Source organism: Vanessa atalanta, chromosome 17, assembly GCF_905147765.1.
Source record: "Vanessa atalanta chromosome 17, ilVanAtal1.2, whole genome shotgun sequence".
NCBI classification, from domain to species: domain Eukaryota; kingdom Metazoa; phylum Arthropoda; class Insecta; order Lepidoptera; family Nymphalidae; genus Vanessa; species Vanessa atalanta.
In genome coordinates, this window is record NC_061887.1 from 6,774,967 (window position 1) to 6,801,842 (window position 26,876).

Genomic DNA, 26,876 nt, shown 5'->3' on the forward strand with positions numbered 1-26,876 from the left:
TTAACCTCGTTTTCCTACAGTATGTGGATTATATGTGCCACAATACAGGCAAGTGACGTCAATGACCCCATTGCTGCGCCATATTGTCAAAGTATCGTTTTCGCGCGCTATTTAAATATGGATTTTTTTATTTGATACTTTTCAGCAAATGTACATGAACATGTAAATGTACTAGAATTAAAAAACACAACTTTTACTGGGTCCTTCACCTATACAAAATAATATAAAATGGATTTTAAAAACCAGTCAAATAGCCTATTGATAAAGGCTTAAGAACTCTAAGACTTTAACTTTTTCAAAATCAACCTGTTAAGGATTGTATTTATTTTTAATAAATTTCCATTATAATTTAGTGTATAGCCCATAAATAAATTTGCCGTGAATAAAAAGATTATTTACATAATATTTTGTTGTCTCAAGGGATTTGCAAATAAAGGTGTTTACTGAGTGATACGATGCATTAATTAAGCAATTGACATCTTCGTTCAGGCGGAGATAGCGTTTAATGCAAAATGACAAACAGTATTTAGTAATTATATGTATATTCAATGAAGCTATCTCATTAAAAAACCTATTGTACGTATATTTTTATGTAAAATAGTTGTAAGTTGAAATACGAGCACTATTACAAGAAATTAACAAAAATGTCTATCTGAGTTTCTTTCGACGATTATTATCAGGTCTAAGCAGTGGCGTAGGTGAGCAAGGGCCACGGTGCATAGGAAAAGAATCGGGCCCTCACCCCCTCTTTAACTTATATTACCCTACGAAATTAAAGATAGGAAAAAAACATCTCGTAAACAGTCGACCTTGCTTAGCTTTGATTTTGTAGCTACAGGAGTTGGCTGTTCTTTTCAAAGGTTAGGTTAGAGGCCCCCCTGAGCTCCGGAGCCTAATGCACTGCACCACCTGGCCCTACGATAGCTACGCCACTAGGTATATCTTTTCGGAAACAATTGCTACCTTCGACTATCAATAAGTAAGTTTAATGCTACTCAATGAATATTTGAATTTACATTTAATTAATAATAATAATATTTTAGTATCCACCGTGTGAGGTCGAGCGCTTCTTTGTTTTTTTGCTGCCAGAGTAGAAATTAGAATTATTAATATTATAAATTATTTTCAATAGTTACAACAAAATGGATGGTATAAATAAAACACTCCATGAATAAAAAAAAAATGCCAAACTTTCTTTATCAATTAAACAGTGTCGAAGGCAATAGCCGTTGATTAATAAATCTGGTACAAATATACCAACATAAACTCTTATAAATATAGGATATATTATAGACTAGTTGTCACCCGCGGCTACGCTCGCGTTTTAGGGATTGTTCGGCAGGTGATAAGCAAAAAAATACCCTATTCCTTTCTTGGCGGTAAAACTTCCTTCATACCAAATTTCATCAAATACAGTTCACAGTTAACGGTTTTGCCGCATTTATAATATTAGTATAGATGTACAATTTTGCTCACCATAAATGTAGGAATACAAAGGATGGGCGGTAGAATGAAGCTGCTCAGTATGGCCGTGCTGCAGCGTCTCTCGGTGCAGAGAACGTGGTTTCTGTCCGAATACCTGTGGCCAATTAATTATAGTGTGAATTATACTGAGAATACTAATACAGCTAATGCAGGTGTGCGTAGAATGTATCTAAGCCGAAGATCATGTGTTCATGTGCCATAATATTTGTTTTGACAATTAGTTTTGTGCGTTTGCGAGGAAGGAAATTGTCGTTGAAACAATTATTTATAATATATATAACAAATAAATAGTCAATTTTAGATATCTCAATAATGCTAGAAAGTCTGAATATTCATTTTATTTTTTAATCATCATTCCTTGCGTATGTGCATACACTAGGAGGTCGACTTATTTAATTAAACAAATCTTTTTTGAGTATATTAATTTAAAATTGACTCTTTATATTTCTAAGAGCAATAGTATTTAAATTCATTATTTATTACTATATTATTTATATACTATAACTAACTTTTACTACTAACAATTACATAATAAAAAAATAAAGTAACTATTTAAAATGTAGTTAAGTTTCAATCTGAGCTGTATAGAACAACAATATTATTAAATTAGATTAACTTTTTTTAAATAAGGGATTTTACAAGTGTTAGTGTTAAACTGAAAGAAAATCGTTTGACAAAGATATAGATACTAAACTATTTTGACTTTATTTCTGTATATAGAGTTTAAATGAACTTAAAGAAATTAATAATAAATTGTACTGTAAAAAGTTTGTGCAATATATCAGCTAAATGAGTTGTATGGAAATTGTTTAAATTTCAGTTGCATGCAAACGGATAAATTGTAATAAAAGTTCGTAAAATAGTTTTGTTTATAGAAAAGGCTATTTCTACAATGCTTACAGTTTTGTATTTTCTCAGTAAAAGGTTCTGACGTTTGTATATTATGTGTGGTTGTATATTTTGTAATTGTGACGATTCACAATTCGACTGTTGACGGATTATTTATTTGGGAAATGTTTACGTTATTTATACTGAATGGTGTGTTTCAGATACGAAGTTTGCATTGAGATTTCCAAAAATGTCACATACTGGGTTCAAAATAAACATTTTTAGCTTAACATAAAATTATCAGTACGAATGAAAAATAAATTTACCTATATTACTAAAGTCTCAAAAAATGCTTTTCGGACAGGTCCCTGATCGGATGGACGATGTCAAAATGTAATTCAGTCTGATCGGATCGACCACGTAGCTTAAAATTAGCCAACAGTTTACATTCAAAATATTGTCATTGTTTTTTTGCCATGAGAAAGTAAAAGTTTTTTTTTTTTATTATAATTGAAAGAAGAAAATTCAGTATATGATTAGATCAATGTTTAAAGCAACTCAATTTAATCTATGAATGACATCGTAAGATTGATTAATTTATTTGACTTACTTGATCGCAACGTATCTCCAAACCGCTAAAGAGAGTGTGAGGCATATCGATGCTGTGTGGAATATCTGAGCGAAGTGCATATGGAAAAGCAAATAGGCTGCCCACTTGTACGGCATTTCACGTTGCCCTGGTAATATCTGGAGGACAAATATATTAAATTATAATTTGAAACTTAATGGAAAATACATGAAAAATATATCGTTACAAAATGATAATTTATAAGCAAGCTATGCTAGCTATAATTATGGCATGCACGGTAACGAATTGAGTGTTCTAGATCTATTATATTGTAAGCAGAATTTCATTCTGATTACAAGACAATAGATGGTGTGGGTGGAATTTTACATGAATCGATCGAGCAGATTTGAATCCAATTAATTTCTCCTATGGAGATGTGAAACGTAACAAAGATTTATATTATAGAAACTAATATGTATTAAATAATATTAACATAAAATGGAATTTATACACTTTTATTCGGAGTTTTCGGTCAGCCACCGCCCCCCCCCCCCCCTGTTACGTTCAGGCAATTATTTTGTTTGAGTTGGTGGGGAAATCACATTAATGTCTTGTAGGGTAATGTCCCTCCTTCCACAGCGTTTCCGATTTCTTGTTCTAAGACAAAAGTTAATATTGGCGATAAGAATCTTCTTAACCCTTAAAGTATCCCTGGTGTAAACAAGCACATTCGTTCCAGGGAGAGTTTATCCATCTCGCTCAGCTTGTTCAGCAGAAAGTAAAGCAATTTATGCATAAATATGGTGTCACAAGTTTTAGTAATTTATAGGGTCATCAGAGTAATAACTATTACAAGCCTTTCCATGTTGACGATGCTTCCGAAATGTTTTAAGTAATTTCTGGACAAATCATTAATAGTATTACAATTTCTTATATATATATATGTGATGGCGCCACCACCGCCCACAGATAATGGCGCTATAAGAAATATTAACCATACCTTACTTAATCAATGCGCCACCAACCTCGGAAACTAAGATGTGCCTTGTGCCTGTACTTACACTCACTCACTGGTTTGTTCTGAATTCAAACCGGAACACAACAATACTGAGTACTGCCGCAATTATTATGAATATATGATGATTGGGTGGAACTTACCCAGACAGACTAACACAAAGTCCTACCAATAAGCTCATTAATATTAATAGTTATTTATAATTTATGTTATTTTTTTATGATTATAACGCGGGCACATTAAAGTAATCAATCTAATCTTGCGCCATTTTTGATAAAGTACTCATCCAGCGGCATTATTATCGGTACAAAGGCTAAAACCATGGGGTTTAAAAGTATTTATTATCTTTATATCGATTTAGCTGAAGTGCTTGATGAGTCTGAATGAAATTTGGCTTGGCATGAGCTTAGACTTCAGTTATAAAGGATATATATTAATGAAAAAAAAAAAAAAAATAATTTATAGGACTCATGTTCAAATATATTTTATACAAGTGAAAATATTTTTAGAATTGAATAATTTATTGAGATTACTACTAGAAAGATATCTCTTTATAATATTATCTACTGAAGATTTCTTGAGATCAAAACCTACATGTATTTATCGTCTCGAATCCGAATTAAAAAAAGAAACGGAATAATCCGCCTCTTCTTAGGTCAAAATAAATGACTAAAATAGTCTTCTATGGGATTTAGTATTTTTGTTATGGACTAGTTTTAAAAAAAAATCCTTTTAATGAAAATGAATGCAGAATCGCCTTTTAGTGGACTCGTATTTAAAAACGAATGACAAAAGAATAAAATAAGAGTATTCCAAAATTTACGATCTGGATAGATTACGATGGAATAATTGAAATGAGCTGATACCTTTTGTATCGGATACAGTAAAAGTCATTGCATTGGAAATATTTCAGCGTTTCGTTTAACAAATTTACAGTAGACGAAAAATAAAATTGGAGTATCGTGATTTTAAAAGGAAATTTTCACAAATATATCTACATAAACTATTATTTAAAGTAGCGAACTTCAGCGAACAATGTATGTTGTATATAAAATTTAAATGTATTTAGCGAAAAATATAGGTTGCATATTTATTAACTGTATGCATATAAAATACCACTTAATCCGTCAGTTGCTTCACTGGTTAAGTGCCTTAAATAAGGCTGTAGATCCCGCGGTCCGGGGCTCAAGGTCCAGATCTCCTTGATTAAAACTTATTGGTTTTTCTATAGGAAAAAAAAAACAACAACAGCCCGGAGTCTACAAGTTAGGAATGGGTACACGCACGTGATTTGGAAAGAAAGTTAAGGTGCTGCGGCTGAACACTACCCGGTCGTGTTAGATTTACCCATCCCCCGCATCGGTCCCATCGGTGAGCGATTAGGGTTCACTTGTACAATATTATAGTCCTGCGTAGTTGGTTAGTCTCTCTTAAGATTGGCCGCTATGATCGCAAATAATGGATTGGACAAGACGATTACACCACCCAGGCAAGACTTGTCTAAATCTGTATACGTTGATAGGTTATCGACCGTAAGTATCAAGTTTAATGTTTTATTTTTCAACTTTCTTACACTGTTAACAACGGAATCTACATTATTGTCTTAATTATTTATTAATGGCTTTATTATGAACAAAAACTAGTGAAACATTTCTTTAAATTGCTTGGTAATTCTCTTAAAAAAATATATACAGAAATTTTCAAATACTTCAGTGAAATTTACTGAAATAGTTCTTAAATAAGTTTTAAGCAGTCCCCGATGATTACGGTTAATCCAGCCATGTGAACAAACTACTTTATGATCGTGTACATCCCAAAGGACCAATTATATAGTTATTATTAAGTTGAGTTTGTTTTTCTATTTGCCAATTTCTAATCGTTTCTTATACTTATGTCTTAAACTTATTGTAAGTTAGTCTAAAGGTCGTATAAAATAGTTATGACTTGTCATTGACCTTAAAATATATTTTATTTAGTAATAGGAAGATTTGACATTGCTGAAACGCCTACTTGAACCCCACGTCTACCTAGTCTATTTTTAATATAATGTTCGTTCGGTCTTTTGTTATGAATCAGTCAAACGTTATTTTTTTTTTTAGATAAACAACATTGTTGCTGCTCTGATTGTTGTAAAATTAATAATATGGAGTACCGTAATTTTAGTGCCGTGTAGCTTTAAATTAAACTCCTTAGTAAATAATTATGTTACGCTCAAAATTATTATCAAAAGTGATACAAACGCCGGGTAGTTACGAAGTTAAGTAATCTTATTCATAAACAAATTATGTGTTAATCTCTTTCGAAAACACAACAATGTTTATGGTAACAATAGAGATAGGCAGCTAAAAAACTAGAATAGATAGAAATGTATAATTAGTTTTATTAGGCAACATAGTATTTCGACGACCTCCTTGGTCGAGTAGGGTATACACCGGTTTTCACGGGTACGCCACTCCGAGGTCCCGGGTTCGATTCCCGGCCGAGTCGATGTAGAAAATGTTCATTAGTTTTCTATGTTGTCTTGGGTCTGGGTCTTTGTGGTACCTTCGCTACTTCTGACTTTCCATAACACAAGTGCTTTAGGTACTTACATTGGGATCAGAGTTTTAAAGTTACTCCATCTCAAATAATTATAAACAGCGATATACCTAGTAGGCCATTAAATATTCGATTTGATAGTATAATGTAATCATAAAAGCAATATGAAAACCTTGCAAAGTACTCATATTTGTCATTAAATTATTAATTGACAGGTGGTTTGGATCTATTGAGCCGGGATCGTACAGAACTCCACAGCCTCTAAAATCTATGCATGTAATAAGGATCACGTTTATAATATTATAGAAATTAATTTATGTTACGTATAACTAATTTTATTAAGAGGCAGGCAAGCACCACTGAATTTTCATGTACTTAATTTGTGTTTATAATTCATCTCGTGCTCGGCGGTGAAGGAAAACATCGTGAGGAAACCTGAATGTTTCTAATTTCAACGAAATTCTGCCACGTGTTTATCTACCAACCTGCGTTGGAGCAGCGTGGTGGAATTTGCTCCTAAACTTCTCCTCAAAGGGAGAGGAGGCCTTAGCCCAGCAATGGGAAATTTACAGGCTGTTAATGTAATGTAATGTAATAACTAATTTTGTTCGAACCAACTAAAACGAGCTCATAAGCCCTTCCTTAGCGTTAACATTGACTACAAGGTTATTTATAGGGAAACCAGAGTAAGAGTAAAAAAAAAATAACCTCTGATTTTTATCGATAACGTTGTCTAAAAAATTTTTGATACAAAATTTCATTATACAATCGTTCATTCCTACTTCGTACGGATGATATTCATAAAAAGTTTCCCTCCTCAACACTATTAAATTTGTTAATAATTGTATATTATATTTATATTAAATAACAATTTAATAATTTAATTAATTTCTAATCACAGAGATAAGACAGGCTAATTGATCTGCACTGATTAATTCGGACCTCAAAGTATGACTTATGTTCGGTTGACAATAAAAGTATATAAAAACCATGCAACGCAAAAGCAAGCAAACGACGAGAATATTCGTTCTTAATTCAAAATTATATCTTTGTGCCCTTAGCAAACAAAACACTTGGATTTATAGTAATAGAGATTTTTTTAGATTATATATTTTTATTAATAAATAAATATTTGTAATTTTTATATATAAAAAATACAAATATATATTTTTTAATCTGGTACAATAATGATATAATTATTTTAAATGGGAAACCCATATCGTAAGATAAATATTCTCCTTTGATGTGTTAAACATAAGTGTTTGTTTTTAATAACTTAATTATGACAAGTAATTATGACAAGAAAATATACTCACCAAATATCTATACACAGCAAATGGTACGTACTCCATCATAACGAACACGTCTGCAACCGCCAACCATTTCAACAAGCGGTTAATGGGCGCAGCAGCAAGGTCCCGTCTCGTTAGCACGGCTACGTTCAGAGAATTAGCCAAACTACCGAACAGGCAAACCTGTACAATAACAAATGATTATAATACATAGTCTTTAGTTAACTATTAAGTTATGACATTGGATAATAATAACAAAACCATATTAGCTAAAGTTTAAGCTCAAATTGTATTACTATGACGAATTATGTTGGTTCATTTTTCGTTGAGAGGATCTTAATTGTGATTCAACGGAAACATGCTTATACAGTAACTATTTAAAATCTTTGTTTGTATATTAATCATATAGGCCTTGCTGTCAATAAAAAATACAATAAAAATTACAACAAATACCAATATAATAAAATAAAAAAGCATTTTAGCATTCTTTCCACCATTCCACGCGGTCAAGATTTATACAGTAACTATTTTTAATTCATATTTGTATATATTTAAGCACTTAATGTTATTAATTCTTATGTTAATAAATAAAATTTTGATTTGATTTGATTTTATATCAATTTGCAACAAATATTTGCTAGCAACAGTTGCTCTGTTGTAACCGTAATAGCACCACTGATCTCATTCAAGGATTGGACAGACAAAGGAATTCTTAAGCTGTTAACAGCATATACAGCAAGTTTTATACATAAAAGTTTATCTGTAAAAATATTTAATGACAAATATTTGTATTTATATAATATAAAATTATAAAATGCTCGGTTTGATTTTCTTTGTAGTTTAATTTCTTATTTTTGATCTAAATGATCTAAAAATATTTCTTTTTTAATCTGAGACATTATAGATAAATACACAGTATCGAGCAGATTCAATAACGTGCTCAACGTACTCGTTATTCCGAGTACACAGTTCAATTACTTTTAAGCAGTATTTACGTGTATACTTAAATAGATTCAGCAAGTTTTATGTGCCATGGGAAGACCAATAGATAACGGTTACCAGGCTAGGATAACGTTTAAAATGATTTCATGGACTTATTGCTACTAATAATTATCTGAATTGCACACATAAAATTTTTTTCTTACCTAGAATATTATATTTTTAACTTAGATTAGACGAAAGAAATAGGTATTTATGAAGACTATAAAAAATCATCAAAAAAAAAACTTAATTAAAAATTTCACACGTGGGGTTAAAAAAACTATATTTTCGCTAGTAAGTTCCATATTTATATGAAATACAAAAACATTAATTACATGCTTGTCACGTCGATAGTCTCAATACAAAACGTGAGACCACGAAGAGCGCATACATAATAATTTTATGTAAGTAAGTACTTTTCACGGTTCATTTATATACATTTTCCCCTATAAGTATTATTGATTTATTAGTTTCTTCCAAAAAAACCTCATCGCGTTATTTGCATAGATAGATAAATAAATGATATGGCCTTTCCGACGTATTTGCATAACAATTTTACTCATTAACCGGCTTTTTCTATATATTGTGAAGATGTCCCTGTCAAAATCTAATTATAACTGGATCTGTATCCAGTTATAACTGGTTCGTTTCATCAAATATAATAATATATTGACGAACTATCACAGAAGATAAAATCTAATATAAACATAAAGAAACATCCCATAAACCACTCCCGAACCCAAAGCAAAAGCCATTTCCTTTTTAAGTAGCTTATTCGAGTACATTGTTCTATTCTGGTTAATTAACTCCTCACCTACGAGCATGGAATGTACTATTAATACAAATAAAGCTCTTCAAAACTCAATTGTGCTCGTGAGGATTTGTTCCCACGTACTTTGATATTAATTCCCGTGTTCTGACTCCTCCAATCAGTGATTTCTCGCTGATCTTTATCTGTACACGTGTTTTATTAATAAAATCAATTATAAATGGAGTGATAAATTTAATCAATTGAGTACAATACATATTTATACTGCATTATGCAGTGGAAATAAAGAAGATAAATATATAATTCTTTTATTATTATTATATTATTTATTACACCTCAGTCGAAGAAGTAAAGATAAACAAATCTTAGATTTACATGTTCGATGCGATTTGTTAATTTTATAAAATACGTAGGTAAACGTTCAAATAGGCCACTGGATGTTGAGAATCATCATACCACCCTAAGTCATTATGGTGCTTTAAAACATGTTATCCATTCCTTACATCACACCATCAACAATGGGAACTAAGGAGTTGTACCTCTTATGCCTGCAGTAGCACTGGCTCACTCACCTTATAAACCAGAACACGACAATACAAAATATTATTGTTTGATAGTTGAATATCTGATGAGTGGATGGTTTGCACAAAGCCCCACCAAACACAATTTTTCTCGAATCCATAATGAAACACAGATTATTCAAGAAAAAAATTATATCGCCACAATGCCATTTGTCCTTCTGTGTTGGAAAAGGCTGTACGAATAAAGTTGCATGATAAACATAAACAAACCTACATTAAAACAGCTTATATTAATAAAACAAATTTGATAACAACAAACCATTTCAATAGCAAAAGTACCGAAAATATTAATGTCTTGTTTTTTTTTTTTTAAATAATCATATTGCAATGAAATATTTAATTCTGCCTCAGTAATTGACGTTTCGACTTCGTTTGTAGAAAAACATGAATACATGAAAATATCAGTAAACAAACTGTGTCATATTTTAATGGAATTAGTTTGTTAAAATCGTAGCTTCCAGTTTTCATGCAAAATTGAAGACACATTACCATTTTAATAGGCGAATTCGATATCATTCTATTATTTTATCGGGCTTTGTGTATGATGTCTGGATAACTAATATCTATTCATCGATAATACTACAGAGAAACATTATTACTTTGTGCGATGTAATAAATACGGAGAATAATTAATAATGTTTAATTTATAAGATGAATGGGCCAGTGTAGTTATATATGTATATACATAACTTTACATTTACAGTGTAAGCTGTGTTATATACTCATACTTATTTGAAAGGCCCATTCGGTAGACTACCTTCTTGATGATGATGATGATGAAACATAAAAAAATAGTCGTTTGTCTATCAATAGTCAATGTAGTTTAGAAATATATCTGCATTGTTTTGTCATATATTATGGTCACGAGACCATCTGACTTCGGGAATACCTTCGCATTAAACGCGAAAATATTAAACGAATAATGTTTATGACGTTTAAAGGAAAATGGACTTCATTGGCTATGGCTTAATTCATTGGCTATGGCTTCATTCATGGAATATCATTATTATGTTCACTATGTAGGCCAAGATAAAAATTCTTAGATATTTTAATTCATTAAAAGCTGTTTTCAGTAAAGTGCTATGCAAAAAACAATCTAAACCTTATTTATGAGTTTATCAATCAGGGAAATCATAAAAATCCAATTTATCAAAAAGCATTCAGTAAACGAATTAATATTATATATTATATATAATTGGCGAATTAAATGCCATTATTGTATCACAAATGAAATATTAGTATTATCTATAAGATTAATGTAATTTTGTTTAATAACATTATAAAGTCAAGTCAAGTTCGAAGTCAAAGGACTGAAATCTTGTCTTATACATATCTCGATATATTTTTTTAGAATAATAATCTCCACAGATTTGATTAGCTACGGACAGCACCGTATGACAGGTTTAATCAAAATGAAAATAAACATAATATTGTTGTAAATACATTGGGACACAACAGTGAGTATTTCTACTTTGTTAAAAACATCTCGAAGTCTAGCTCCATAATTTTAAAGACACGAGACAAGACTGCTCTGTTTTATAAATAACAGATTAAATATCTGCAGCATTGCCCTGAAGTAATATGCCATGTGAAATAATACTGTTAAAATAACCAAAATATACAAGACGAACTATATAATAAAAGTTATTGGTTTTTATATCTTATGTATATATATTTTATGTGAAGGCGGCAATCGAACAGCAGGCTCGCCAGATGGAAAGTGGTTCCCAACGCCAATGGACATCAGCAACACCGGGGGACTTGCAAGTGCGTTGCCGTTATTTAAACAATGAGTACGCTATTTTCTTGAAGGTTCCCAAGTCGTATAGGTTCGGAAAAAAAGCTGGAGTGGTTGTGTGAGGCAGAAAATGTCTTAAAAATCACGCTGTGGACTTTCGGACATCTAGGTGGTGCGGGTGAAACTTGGAATTTTGACGAGATGTCCGAAGTTGAGATTCAGCAGCTGGGATTAATCCAAACAATTCCTCAGAACAATCCCCGTGGAAAAATCAGTAGAATATCGTAAGAAGCTGTTCTCTAATCGTGGAGATACGATAAATGGTGATTTTTAGCGGTCAACGTGCAAACTTGCTTCTTTTTGGGGTTAAAGTGGACTAGGTTTTCTATGCCCCAGACCAATCCTTTCTTTAACGAAGACTTTGGAGACAGTTTTTAATTTTTCTGTTTTACTATTAGAATTAATGAAAAGCTTATACCTACTCTGATTTAACACAAAGGCCCTCTCTCACCCACGGGCTCAGCCGCGGGCAGAAGCTATTATATAACAAAACTAAAGTGTTGGATAACTACAGCTAAAACTAGGCATGAAAATGAAAATATAATTGCCATGCTATCAAGACTTGAAAATACTAACTGGATATAAAAGCTACAGAATATTATAGTCCATGAAGAGGAAAAAAAAAATAAGTAAGAGAAGAGGCGAGATTGAGAAAAGTTGAGAAATAAATTTTAATAAACGCCGCTGGGGCACGTAATGAAAATTATATTCGGATATATAAAGGATTTTTAATAATTAACAATGATATTCATTAAAAAAAAAATCTTGGTGATAGGTCTTTGTACAACATTGTTTTTCCAGTAGATAACATTAATACCGTGTGAGCGGCTAACTTGTAGTTCTCAAAAGTAAACACAATCAAAATTCTTGGCACGTGACGTAATATCCCGGCGAATAATATTTGTCAAATAAAACGTTAACATCAAATGCTCGACATTTTTAAAATATTTATTTTATTTCATATTCAACGCACCTCGGTTGTTCTTTTGAGTTTAGCTCTATTTACCATTAACAACCGGTTACGATTTGATATAAAAAAAGATAAAGTTTGTTGAAAATTACGCAGAATTTTATACAATAAATGCCTTTTTTAAAATAAATTAAATTATTTTCTTTTTCATAATTAATGATATAAAATAATACTATTATAAAAAATTTTCTTTGACATTCTAATAATTATAAAGAAAAAATGACTCGGATTGTACAAAAATCTAACTCAATTCTCTGTGACCTATATATTTTATATTCTGTGTGAGAATGGCAGGAGACGGAATGATAAACAAACCGATATTAACATATCCCATTCGATTTGCTAATAGTTCTGCTGTAATATTATTCATTACAAGCAGTTTTTGATTAATATATCTCAATTTACATAACAACACAACGGAAACATAATTCTACCCACTTTAATTTTAATTCCAAAGTTCCAAAATCTATTTCGCCGACATTATCACGAATTTATAGTAATGAATTGATAATTTTAGTTTTCGAATGAATGATATCAAAGTATTATTTGACTTCAAAGTCAAACTACTTTTCCATTACAAACAATTTATTAAAAAAACAAAAGACAAAAATAAATGAAACGAAAAATCTTGTTATGATAGCAGGTGGTATGGACGTGACACTTGAATTGACTGAACACATCAAAAGAAATTGTTTTGGTTGTATTACTTTTTTGTTGAACTTTTATTAAACGTATAATAATATTAACGTAATTTTGTATAACAATGTTTCTAGTGGTAATACCGACATTTAATCAGATATTCTTCAGCTTTTTTCATTTAAAGTTACCACAACTCTACTTAGCCTTTAAACTTCTTAGCCCTGTTCCCTGACTAAATACATAAAGTTACTAAGTATTTTATGCTAATAAGCATACGCACTTACGACAAGATACCAGATAATTTTGTAACTTTTCCAATTGCAAAATTTTAATGAACTATTACCAAAAGTATTTTCGCTAAAGTTTATTGCGTAACTACCGAATACAACAAAACGGAAAATAAATGAAGACCATTAAACCTTTGTGAAGAATATATAAATAAAAATAAAATGAAAATAGATCGTATTGCTCTATTACAAAACGTATGGCTATATTTAGCCATATTTTTAATTTCTATTTCTAATTTCCTGATTCAACATCAGCTTATGAAATTCATAAATACTGTAAATAACAAATTTTAAATAAATTCAGTAGTATATACATGGTTGGCTTTGTGTAAGCTTGCTGGGTACCATTAGGTCATCAGATATTCTATCACCAAGCATCAATATTTAGTATTGTTATGTTTTGAATTGAAGGTTGAATGAGCCAAATAAAAGCATATGGAGCACCACGTTGTAGCTCCCAAGGTTGGTGGGGCATTGGCGATATAAGGAATGGTTAATATTTATTCCAGCACCAATGTTTATGGGCGTTGGTGACCACTTTCCATTAGTCTTAACCTAAAAACATTTAAATACTGAAGTATGCCGAATACACAAAGAACAAAATCTATTTGCGTCTTTTCTTCAAAAGCTGTTTTGCAACTATGTAAATATTTAACCATTACTTCTGGCATAAACATTTTCCTCTCGACGAGATTAAAATTTACTAAAGTGTTAAACAAAATAAATAAAATAATCGTACGATGTAAAATTTCATACGTGAACCTCAACGCTCCATTCAAACGTTAAATATATTTTCAATATAAAAAACAAGTCTATTGACGAATGTGTCTAAGAAAACCAGACACGACTCGTACTGTGAAGTGCCTAATTATTTTTTTATCGGTTAAAGAAAAAAATACTAATAAATTTAATGCTACAAAGTAGGCCAAGTACATCACTGTTGAAAAATTGGTAATCGTTGAACAGTCGAGTGGCAAATATTAATGGTACTAATTGACGTTTATTTCCAATTCATTACCGAGTAATGTGAACAGCCGAGCTTTAAGGCCCAGTAATTAATTGATTACTTAAACATGAATGTTATATGGACTTATCTGAATATGAAATATATTTAATATTATATAAAGATGAATAAAATATTTAATTGATCCCCCGGACCTAAGGAATCGCTAGTCGATATAAAAATAGTTCTGTTAAATAGCCTGTCTATCGATTTGGCCATATAACTTCACAATAACAATAAGAAGCGCAGCTGGTCCAGTGGACAAATCAGTCTGAAAAATGGCTGATAAATGAAGAGCATTTATATCAATATTTCGCTTTCTCTCATTTTATTTATTCCACGCGGACAATGTACCCATACCATATATTAAACAAAAATTCAAATATATTTATTTTATAGTTTCTTTCGAGATTATTAATTTGAAATGTCTTTTTTCTGAAAAGTCATGAATCTCAAAATAAACTTTAGTATTACCAATGGTTCCGATGAATAGATTTTCCGATTGTTCGAAAACACTGAATTCTGATCATAGAAATAATAATAAAGATCTTTATTTATTTCTATGATTCCGATTATAACTACTTTGAAGATAATTATCACTAACATTTGAATGGTTCAATATATGTAGAATATCTTAGTAACCTTACTAAGTAAAACGGGGAATTTCGTTTATGTAGCTGTTTCGTGTACCTGTACTTTTTTCATAGTCCAATAAATGTTCCGTAAATTAAATACAGTCGTAAAAACGTGACTTAAAAATATGATAGCAATAATTTTCACGCTTTTCGTGTTTCGTTTCTTTTAAAGATTTTAAGTTTATTTATGCAAAAGCAAACACGGGATTATATATTTCTTTTTATATTATATATATTTCTGAATAAATTATATTAATAAATGAATGTTTATGTATCTTGGCGAGTGCAGGTATTTTTTCACGAAGAAGGCGACTCACTTTAATATAGATCACTAGACACTAGATGGCGTCGCACATAACATTCGCCGTGACTTTCGCTATAGTATATCCATAAATGAAGAGATAGTATTTTTTTTTATAATTTCTATATATATGGAATCGAGTCATATGCCTTCCGATCGAGCAATATTCAACGCAAGATCGCACTTGCGTTGAATATTATAAAAGAGCAGTTGTAGCGTGAAAAAACGCCGCACCTCGTTCAGGACTTCGAGATTCACTTCAAGGTCACGCAGGTTCTCTATAGATGGCATTTTATAAAGTAGAAAATCATATGTATTTGGCCATTTTCAAGAAAATAACTTTTTTCTTCTTGTGCAAGCAGTGTTTGTGATGTACAAATTTTATTATAGCAAACACAGTGCACTCTCTACTCACTCATTCTCATAATCCGATGAGATGACAAGCATATACAGTATTCCAACCATAAGAGGAAAAAAGACAACATTTGACGAAACTGTCATCGGAATTTTTGAAGTAAAATTAAAGTGGAAATAAGTAGTTAAGTATAATAGTGTTGTATTATAAATCAAGAATCATAAACTCTTCGTAGTACACAATATAGCTGAGCTATTAATAAATCGTATGAAAAACGTAAGTCTAAGGTTTATTAATATTTTATCCTACTTCCATTGGAATAGGCTAGACATAATTGGGGAGAGATCAGGCAGAGGAGCATCGATTTATTGTAATTTGCAAAGATTATTATTAATGTTTGAACAGCACATCTCCAAAAGACCTGTTTCGTATCCGCTGTTGCATAAGGCCATATTTTATTTTAAAATCATATCAACAATAAATCCATACTTGGAAATCTATTTTGTTTGCCCGAAAAGTAATGATCTTATAGTCTTAATTTTCATAAATGTTGGCTTGGAATATATTGAAATTTGGTTAAACTTTTTGTGTACAATGAGCCTATTGTACTCAAAACGAAATAAAATAATAGTTGCCATATATGCAGGTAACCACGACAGTTACACTGAGCATATCTTATACTAAATAAATTGAAATATTAACCCTAAGACACTTATACAACTGTTTGTATCCAAGAACAATTACAAATTAATACAATACAACGATTTATTACAAGTTACAAATTATCTGTTTCTTATATGTTTGTCCTTATATAGAAGTTTTATGTAAAATATTATTCTACCCGTGGGTAGCTTTAATTCAGTATCATTATTTGATACAATATATTTACCAACACATGTTCTTATCAAAATTACACTTGCCAAATAAATATGGATATCTTACTTAAAAGATAAATTGTTGGAAATAACAAAGTTGTGAAAAAGTTTTTATTATTTTGATTTTACATGACTTATTTTTGAAAGTCTTTTTCTAAGAAAAGACAAACTTATTTTTTTGTAAGATCAAGTATAATTAAACATAAAATAATTAGACATAAAAGGCAAGATATATAAAGAAGAAATATAAAATGATAAATGGTAAATGGACGTGAAGTATAATCAAACATATCGAAAATATATAAATGAATTCGCACATTGGAAAACCCTCAAACATTTCCCATATCATCATAAACGGATTTACCCAAAGTAAGATTAATGATACTCACAATTAAGCTGACGTATCCGTGTATGCTATTATACGCTAGGATGATATCTCGGATGTTGCCGTCACAGTAGTTACATGTCGTTTCGGACGGCTTAGTGAGATTTAGTTTAGAGCGCCAGCCATCCACTAACTTAACCAGAGTGCCGAAATCTAACGCGTCGTGGCTACTTTTAGTCGACTTCTCTTTCAGGGCTGTTAAAAATTTTGAAACATCAACGCTCTTGTTCTCACTGGACTCTTCCGTCGCTAGTAACATTTCTTCAAACAAATTTGTTAACGTCTGCGTTATGTTCGACGTAACGTTTTCTTCGAACGACATTTTTGCGAACTTCAAATCTTCACAAGCTTAACAAGATTCTTCTGCGAATCCTGCAACAATTTATAATATAAAAGATTTAAAAATATGTCTCATGGACTACATTGACGGAAAATAAGAGGAGGAAATATATTGTAGTTCTCAAATAGGAATATCTATAGACAAGAAAAGTAAAATTGAAATTTATAAAATATATGTGAGATAAAATTAAATATTTTTCAAAATTATCCAAAGTTTACTCCGGTCACTAAAATCGAACTTGATTATGTTATCACTAGCAACAAAATTGTGTGAAAATTCCAGCTCGATCGATAGGCTGGCGAAAGATAAAAACGCTTAATTTGAATATATTTTAAATTTTGGAAGCGGGTTCGCAAAATGAATAATTCTTATTTATTTTTACTTTTAGGCTAAATAGTTTCAGAAATAAGAGCGAAGAAGCGATCAAATTTTGTATATTTTCGTTAATGTCATTTGAGACATGACACATGGTGCTCCTAAATATTTTTTTTCTGATATGAAAATCTCTTTAGCAAAATCTTAAATTTCTTTATTAACGCTGTATCTTTGAATGGATCACAAAACTTAGAGTTAGAGGACAGACAGACACTGATCAGATAATGATCATAAGGACTTTTTTCATCGGATATATTAAAGGTGAGACGTAGCATTAATAATTTTTTTTTTCTGAAAATGCTTAATTAAATATCATAATTAATTCCGATATTGGTAGTGACATGAATATATCCATTCATTAGCATTGAGTGTCATAAGTGTTCAGATCGTCGTTATAACACCGACCACCTTTATCCAATCAATTCGAAATGGGCTGTAGTTCCTTCAAATCTAGTATTAACTACCTACTTTTTAAGTGTATACCAGAATAATTTAATTTACAAATTAATAAATAAGCTGTTAATCACTGACAATATTTTTTTATTTATTTAATTGTTTGAATGATTTTCTTTTATTATTAAATCGATAGGCAACGGTGAGTGAACATTAAAATCAAAATATTAAAATAAGTACATGAAAGCACTTTTGATTGATCATGTTACAGTGTTGAATTAAATGTTAAGAAACGGCTAGTTCGAAAAGTAGAATCTACCGGGAAGAACCGGCAATAACTCAGTAGTTACTTTTTTCAGCTATTATAATTACAGAGTATGTCATTAAAGTATAATTAAATTTATACATATCCTAATACTCAATAATACTTCATATTATCATTCAAATAATTTTGTATTGAGTAATATGTCTTGTTTATAAATATATTTTTGACATGCGATTTAAATTTTTTAATCGGCTAAGTCAGGAAACTGTGGTTTAATATTATAAAATCGAATACCCTACTCCAGGAAGTGTATTAACTTTGCGAAATCGGAAATTAATAGTTGTTATTAATTTGTCTTCCGTCTTTGTGTCTTTACAATGATTGTCACCTTGTCCATAGATATTGGCGACGTAAGAAATATTAAAGGTTCCTAACAATACCAATGCGCCATCAATTTTGTGATTATACATCCTTTGTGTCCTTAGTTACACTGGCTCTTCAAATCGAAACAAAACGATGCTGTTTGGAGATAAAATATGTGATGAGTGGTACCTACCCCGGTGGGCTTGCCTATCAATAAGAACTAAACCAATATAGTCTATACTGTACGAAATACATTAAATAAAATTGGAACGGATATTAAAAGTACTCCTAAATATGAAAACATAACTATTTGTGGTCTACTGTAGATACGAAAGAATGTAGCGAAACCAATTTATCTTGAATGTATGAATGTATCTTGAATTTAATCTTGAAGGTATTTATTGAACTTTAACTATAATAATATAATATCTGACTTATTTATATAAGGAACGACGTTTCTGTGTAAAATGTCTTTTATTTATTGTCATGACAGCGGAGCTAGGCAGCCATTTTGATTTTGTCGAACAGGGAATCGGAATGTCACCAGAGCACTATCAGCGACCATTTGCTATCTAGAATTTCATTAATAAAACATGATTTTAACATATCTGTTAATAACTGTTACTGGAAGATTATAATAATTTGTTGTGGTTATTAGTTTAACAGATTTGATAATTTAACATACAAACATACACACACTAGCCATGATCAGTTTTGATGACCTGCCTGCTACTGGATGGCTGGCCGATACTGGCTACTTTACATTTCGCGTGGTGACAATATAACCATGATATAAATGACAATGAATGCCATCGATTTTTACAGCCCGACAAGTCTTTTGGCGTGTGCCCAAAAATGGAATTAACATCGACATCTTGTCAAGTGTCATGTATTGATAGCCTCTGTGACAGGTAATAAATACTATGGTATCACTTATATAATTGGAAATCCTAAATTCTCACCCATACTAACTAATACGTTAATTTTTATAAAATATAATATTATATGGATCGATTCCTTTTTTTTTTATGGCATTGGTTGGCGGTCGAGCATATGGGCCACCTGATGGTAAGTGGTCACCACCGCCCATAGACAAAGGCGGTGTAAGAATTATTAACCATTCCTTACATCACCTATGCGCCACCAACCTTGGGAACTAAGATGTTATGTCCCTTGTGCTTGTGATTACACTGGCTCACTCACCTTTCTAACCGGAACACAACAATACAGAGTACTGTTATTTGGCGGTAGAATATCTGATGAGTGGGTGGTACCTACCCAGACGGGCTTGCACAAAGCCCTACCACCAAGTAAGTCCTTAAATTGTTTCATAAAAACTCACTCGTGATTTTTCAAAATGCTCTCGCTGACGTATCAGAATCATATCAAACATATTCCATTGTATGAATAATTTCATTTCCTTCTACCAATACAAATATATTTTTTTCAATGATATTATTGACAGTGCAAATTGAATTTATAAGGTCATCGCACACCAAGAGTCGCAAATAGAAATATCTTTGCTGTCCGTCGCCCGTGGACGTTGTCTCGTATAAATTATTTGACATCATACAACCTCATATCTCTTTATTTTAATCAGATTGTGAGCTGAATTTTTATTTGGAATAAATATGAGATAGCTCATACTGTATTCAAAAAAATACATATTTTTTTATTTAGTTTGTCCACTTAGTGTTTCTTAAGTTACACTAAAATTAAGTTGAACCTTTGTCACCTACAAAGGTCATCGTTATTTTTTTTTATTTTAAATATGATATAGTTGTCCTTGCTAATTTCAGCTACCACAACAAACTATTGATCTTAAGAGAGTCCTGCCAATTACGCTGTGCATATACTGCACAAGTGTGTGCGTAAATACAAATACTCTCTCAAGTCTAAATCTGTCGCGACCGGAGTTTATAATTACACGCAAACAACTTCTGCAAGTTGTTTGTGTGTCTTTTAACAGGAAAGCCGAAGCCGAAAAAAAAAACAAAATGTATCCTAATAGAATCTATTGAAAACATCCTAAATAAACATTGCTGATATTTGAAAAAATATTTGTTTAAAATGCGTGTTTAAAAAAAATTCTACATTTCGGTGTAAATTTAACGCTGTTTTACCCATAATAAATATTTGTATGTTATTTCTGTAAGCATTGTATAAATAAATTGATTTTGTGTAGAATGTATTGATAAAAAAAAAATCTTTATTATTTTTGAGAAAAAAAATATGAAAACCAAGCTAAATGCACAATATTAAGCTTAAAACGTCATGCTATATCAATTCAAGCAGAACTACTTTGTTAATAGAATAAATACTTATGCTATTATAAAGTTTAAGTCATTGATTACTGAATTATATATGTATTAAAATTACGATTCGTTATAATTTATTATTCCTTTCAAAATTAACCATCAACAAAGAAACTTTAAATGGAAAATTAAAAATATAAAAACTGTAGTTGCTTTAACTTATTGTATTCATTTATGAACTCATAATTTAGTTACCATTTATATTTAGATTACCAGTGTCGTCAAAGGTTAATTTAATTCATTCTTTTTGTAGAATTTGCATATCAAACAATAGTTGGACTACAAGTTTTGAAGGCAAAATCAAAATTTGATAATAAAATTACTCAATAAATCGTAAGTACCGTAAAACTTACGGTTACTTTGTATGACAATCGCTTTTAATATTTTACTCAAAGTTTGGTTTTTTATATACTAACTGTGTGTATATCCTATATATTATAGTTATTTTAGTAATTTATTATGATTCTTATTATAATGTATGATGTCATTTTACTTTCTACATCATAGACAATAAAACCCATAGAAAATATATACGGAATAAATAATGTAATAGCATCACGATGATTTACATCGATTGGCTACGCACACGAGCTTAAAAATCACAGAAACTGAGAAGCAGCAGTTGGAATAAGTGCCCTTAAATCCAAGACCTCGAAAACCGTCTCATATCAAGCCAATAGACCAACGATGCAGACGAGTATTTTTTTAAATTAATATTGGGTCCTTACATATTATTAGCGTATTATCGTACTGACTTTGAGCTTAAATATCTCCGCTTTGATTAAGAATTTCAAATTCAAATTTATAAATTAATTTAGCTGGTACATTTGAGTTTTGAAAACAGTCAATTATTTGTTTTTTCCTCATTATATTTTTCTTTGGTGTCGCTTATTACCGCATAATGGAAAACATGAAATATCCGTATATTTACGAGTACGAGAAACTGCAGAAAAAGGTCGCAAATGAAGGCACGGTACGTTTATGATTTTAACGTCATCGGTCTAGAAATTTCGACCTTCAGAACGATCCCCGTGGACGGCCGGAAACCAAAGTGGGAAATAAATAATTAAAAGGCTATTGTGGAAGCGGATCCATCTCAAAGCACTTCAAATATAGGCTTTTGGGGTAAATAATAAGACTGTATTAATCCAATTGAAGCAAATTGGGAAAGTAAAAAACCTTGAACGACAGGTACCTCTTGAATTGAGTGAATCGAACTTGCATATACGCGTCGATTGCTGTGTTACTTTGCTTAAATGACACAATAATGAAGGGATTTTAAATCGAATCATTACTTTTTATAAAAAGTTGATACTCTACGATGAAGCGCTCGTCACAATGGCAGTAACTGGAAACCATGAAGGAAATACTAGCTGCTAAACAACCGAGATTGGTCAATCGCTCTAGGCCACTGCTGCTTCATGACAACGCAAGACCACACACTGCACAACAAACAAACACTAAGTTAGATGAGCTACAATTGAAATGTCTGCGACATCCACCAAACTCCCGGATCTTGCTCAAACAGATTACCATTTTCACCGAAATTTGGACAACTTCGTACAAGGAAAAAAAATCAACTCCGATGCGGCAGTCGCCTTCAAAGAGTTTATTGATTCTCGCCCCCGTGGTTTTTTTTGGAAAGGGATCGATGAAATACCTATGAGATGGCAAAAGTGCATAGATAACAATGGTGCATACTTTGATTAATTAAATATATTTAAAAAAAATTACTTTGTATTCCTCCCGTACAAAACGCCAATTTCATATGTAAGGACCTAATATTAACATTGACTGGATTAAATCGTTATAACTTTTTTTTTACAATACGTCGTTTACCATTCGATTTGTTTACAATTTTTTGTATATTTAAAAATTTGACCAAATAATTTAGATAATCGATTTTATTATTCGATTTGAAAGTTAATATACCCCGAGACTATCTCGGTGATCCAGTGTCTAGCTGATAAAGCTGCAGACACTGAAGTCAGGGTTAAAATCTAGGGTCGGGCTAATAAAGAGTTGTAATATTTTGCTGTCGAGAAATTCAACAAGAAATAAATAAATAATATTTTGATTTTCAGGGCCTGCTCGAGTTAAATGCTGGAACACTTTCAAATAAAATTACTGTCTTAAGTCACACATAGTTTTGATTATATATTTTTTTATTTGATTGCTTTTGTTTATTTTAAAGATAGTCTATGTGTCTTTTCCTTGCAACTTATGTTTCTATGTCTATTGGTTATTTTCGATAAATTTCTCCATCTCCGCTTTGGTGGAGACCAAGCATAATGGTTCATAAAAATATATCATTTAAAATCGAAGGTCTATTATCAATGTCGTGATTTTATTTTATTATATATGAGAGCTTTCATTCGATTCATGATTCATACATATTTGGTCCAAACATAAAATTTCCGCCAAAAAAGTTACAACTAAATAAGCCTTACACCGAAGTTATAAAACCGAATCAAATATTCTATCTTTTTATATTATGTATCTAAACCATTTTTTTACTCTTGTTATTCGTTACATCAAATAAAAATATTTACCTAACCTAACCAGGTTATAGAAAATTTACAGTCGGATAAAGTAGTCGTTTCAGTTTATTATTGCGCGAAAAGTTTTCTTATTCCCTTTGGATATAATAAATAACAAGACATGACAATGATTGATTTATTTACAACACAATGTCACTTATCATAACAACTGTCGAAGAAATAGTTTTCACTTCGTCTCACATTTCAGTACTCATGTAGATATTATTTTCACTATCGACCGAAATATTATGTAACTATTGCTAAAGATGAGGTATAATTTTTATTTTTTTTATTTTACTAGTTGGCAGTGCTTTGTGCTAGTCCTTTTGGGTAGGTACCCAACAGCAGTACTCAGTATTGTTGTGTTTCGGTTTGAAGGGTGAGGGATCCAGTGTAAATAAAGGCATAAGGGACATCTTCGTTCCCAGGGTTGGTGGCACATTGGCGATGTAGGGAATGGTTAATATTTCTTACAGCGCCATTGTCTACCTGATTGTAATGGTGACCACTTACCATCAGGTGGCCGATTTGCTCATCTGCCAACCGATATCATAAAATAATAATAATAATATTACTGTTATTTGACATGATAATAAGGGCTTTATGACCTTTAAAAGTTATATCTAATTGCGTTATTATGTTATAAACCCGATGATAGGTGAAGGGTCCTGTGGGTGGAATAATTTATATATATGTGATAAGGTCGAACCACCTACTCATAAATTATTCTATCACAAAATTGTATTGCAGTCTACCGATTTAAAAGATGTGTCAGCCAGTGTAATTACAGACACAAAGGATCATCTTAGATCCCATAGCTAGCACCGCTACAACGGCAAAGATTTATTTGTTTCTTGTGACCATTTACCCTGAGGTCGATTTGCTTGTCTGTCCTCAGAGAATTTTTAAAAATAAAACAAATTAAAAACAAAGTAAACTATAAATTATGCGTTTCTTTAAGATATATGTGAAAAAAAACTAATGCGAGAATGAGATAGAAGGTTGGGTACCGTGAAACAATTTTTTGAAAACCAGTTTAATGTTTGAACGTCTAATTTTATTTTTATCCTTTTAATTATTATCGATTATTATCGGGTACAACTCCGTCGCCAAGTTAATGACAATTTGGTTTAGTGGCAGCGAAAAACTTTCTTATAAATACCAACAATAAGTGTATGAAATAAAATTCCGAATTCAAAAAAAATTTTTTATTTATTTTACTCTACATTTAATTACCATACACTCTTTCGACGAACATAAATTTCTGATTCCCTTTTTTAAAATATAAGATTAAACGAGTCGCAACAGCCAATCTTAATATTTTAGTAACATGAACACTTTGGTAATAAACAACATAAATCTGGTGACTATGCACTACGGTTTTTTATGGCCAATTTATGCAGAAACATCCCTACTCGCTTAATCATTCACAATTAATTTAATTTAAATTTCGAAACTGCATACGAAAAATAGCTTCATTTGAAATTGTATTAATGCATTCGCGCGGTTCATTTCACGCTCAATTTAATCTGAATATTAAGCAATTTTGATACTTTAAAATACATTACACTAATATCAAAACTTGAATATATAATAATAGGTCTACGGTCAAAAATACAACATATTTATATGTTGTCATTTTACATATGTTTTTATTTCTTTGATCTCACAAATATAATTGTTAAGTATAGTTTACTTGTCTACTTGTTTTCAAAATAAATAAGCCTTCGATAATTTTTACGCCAAGCGACATAAAAATACTTTTGCTATGAAACGTGCACTGGAATGAATGAAATTGAATGTCGAAAACTCAACTAAACAAACAACTGTACCGAAAGCATACAAATATTTGGCGTCAACTTTTTGAAGTATTATAAAAGTTTGAGAAATATTGCTGTATATGTTTTTTTTTCCACAAAGGTTTCAAATAAAAAGATAACGATTTTTTTTAGTATCGAATAACTCTGCAAGGATAACGTTAATACTAACCTACGTCGACTTGACACTCATGGTGGTTGGAACACACAGGACCCTACACAAAAAATACACCCATACACCGCACTAGCTGTGGGTCGACGAAGATTAGCCGGAATCTGGAATGTGTACGACGACGAATTCAAAATTTATACCACAATTTTTGAGTCGTCGTTTGGACGAAGGTTAGTGACCTAGGGTTAAGTTTGTCACGTTCTGAGATGGTACAGCTAGGTACATCCCCCACGACACACAAGAGCAGCGACATATAATACCTTAACTCTAAAACTTCTACATAACACATGAACATACCTTTTGCTATTAAGTACATTTACAGAATCAGGAATGTGATTCAACGTGAAAACACTGCCGGCATTTTTGCTTTCCTTTGTCTATTGTACAGATATTCGTTTTGAATTTTGGTTTGTATGTCTTTTTTGAATTTTTTTTATAGTATATAGACTTAACATAGTATCAGATAGATTATGACGCAAAGGAATCTTACATATAATATACTATAGAATAATCCATAACTATCTGAATAATAACTCTTTGTTTACAAAGAATGAATACGTAGTTGGATAAACAATCAATCAAGGTAAAATCAACGTGGAAAAAAGATCCGTACGAACATTTTCAAGATCAACCCTTAAATATCTCTAAGGGAACGCATTTTATTACGAATAACCTCTTGTTACTTCTGTCTATTCGACAAATTTAGCCCTTTCGTTATTTATATTTCACAGTCCTTTTGTCTTTGTTCTTGACTGACTTCCTATTATAAATCACAAAATATGATACTTTATAAAAATGGAGAAATGTATCAGAGTAGACTTTTATAATGAGAAAAAATCGTTGCTCGCCTGAACATTTGTTGAGACATCCCATGACGGAGCTCTGTTTATATAAAAGAAAACATTAGAAATTATTTAAATAAAAAGACTCCGTACGGTCTCAAGTGTTGTTACCTACTGGGATGCATCATCATTATTGAAATTACGTATTA

At 31.1% G+C, this 26,876-nt stretch overlaps 1 protein-coding gene across 1 annotated transcript in view; it reads right to left on the reverse strand.

Annotated features, from left to right (window-relative positions):
• LOC125070460 (G-protein coupled receptor dmsr-1-like) overlaps nt 1-26,876 on the reverse strand; it is a 52,982-nt gene that overhangs the window by 3,821 nt on the left and 22,285 nt on the right. The window contains exons 2-5 of the mRNA XM_047680346.1: nt 17,310-17,677; nt 7,751-7,909; nt 2,924-3,060; nt 1,477-1,579 (exon numbers count right to left, since the gene is read on the reverse strand). Of these exons, the coding sequence (XP_047536302.1) occupies nt 1,477-1,579; nt 2,924-3,060; nt 7,751-7,909; nt 17,310-17,627 (717 nt within the window). The 5' untranslated portion in view covers nt 17,628-17,677. The remainder of the gene's footprint in view (nt 1-1,476; nt 1,580-2,923; nt 3,061-7,750; nt 7,910-17,309; nt 17,678-26,876) is intronic.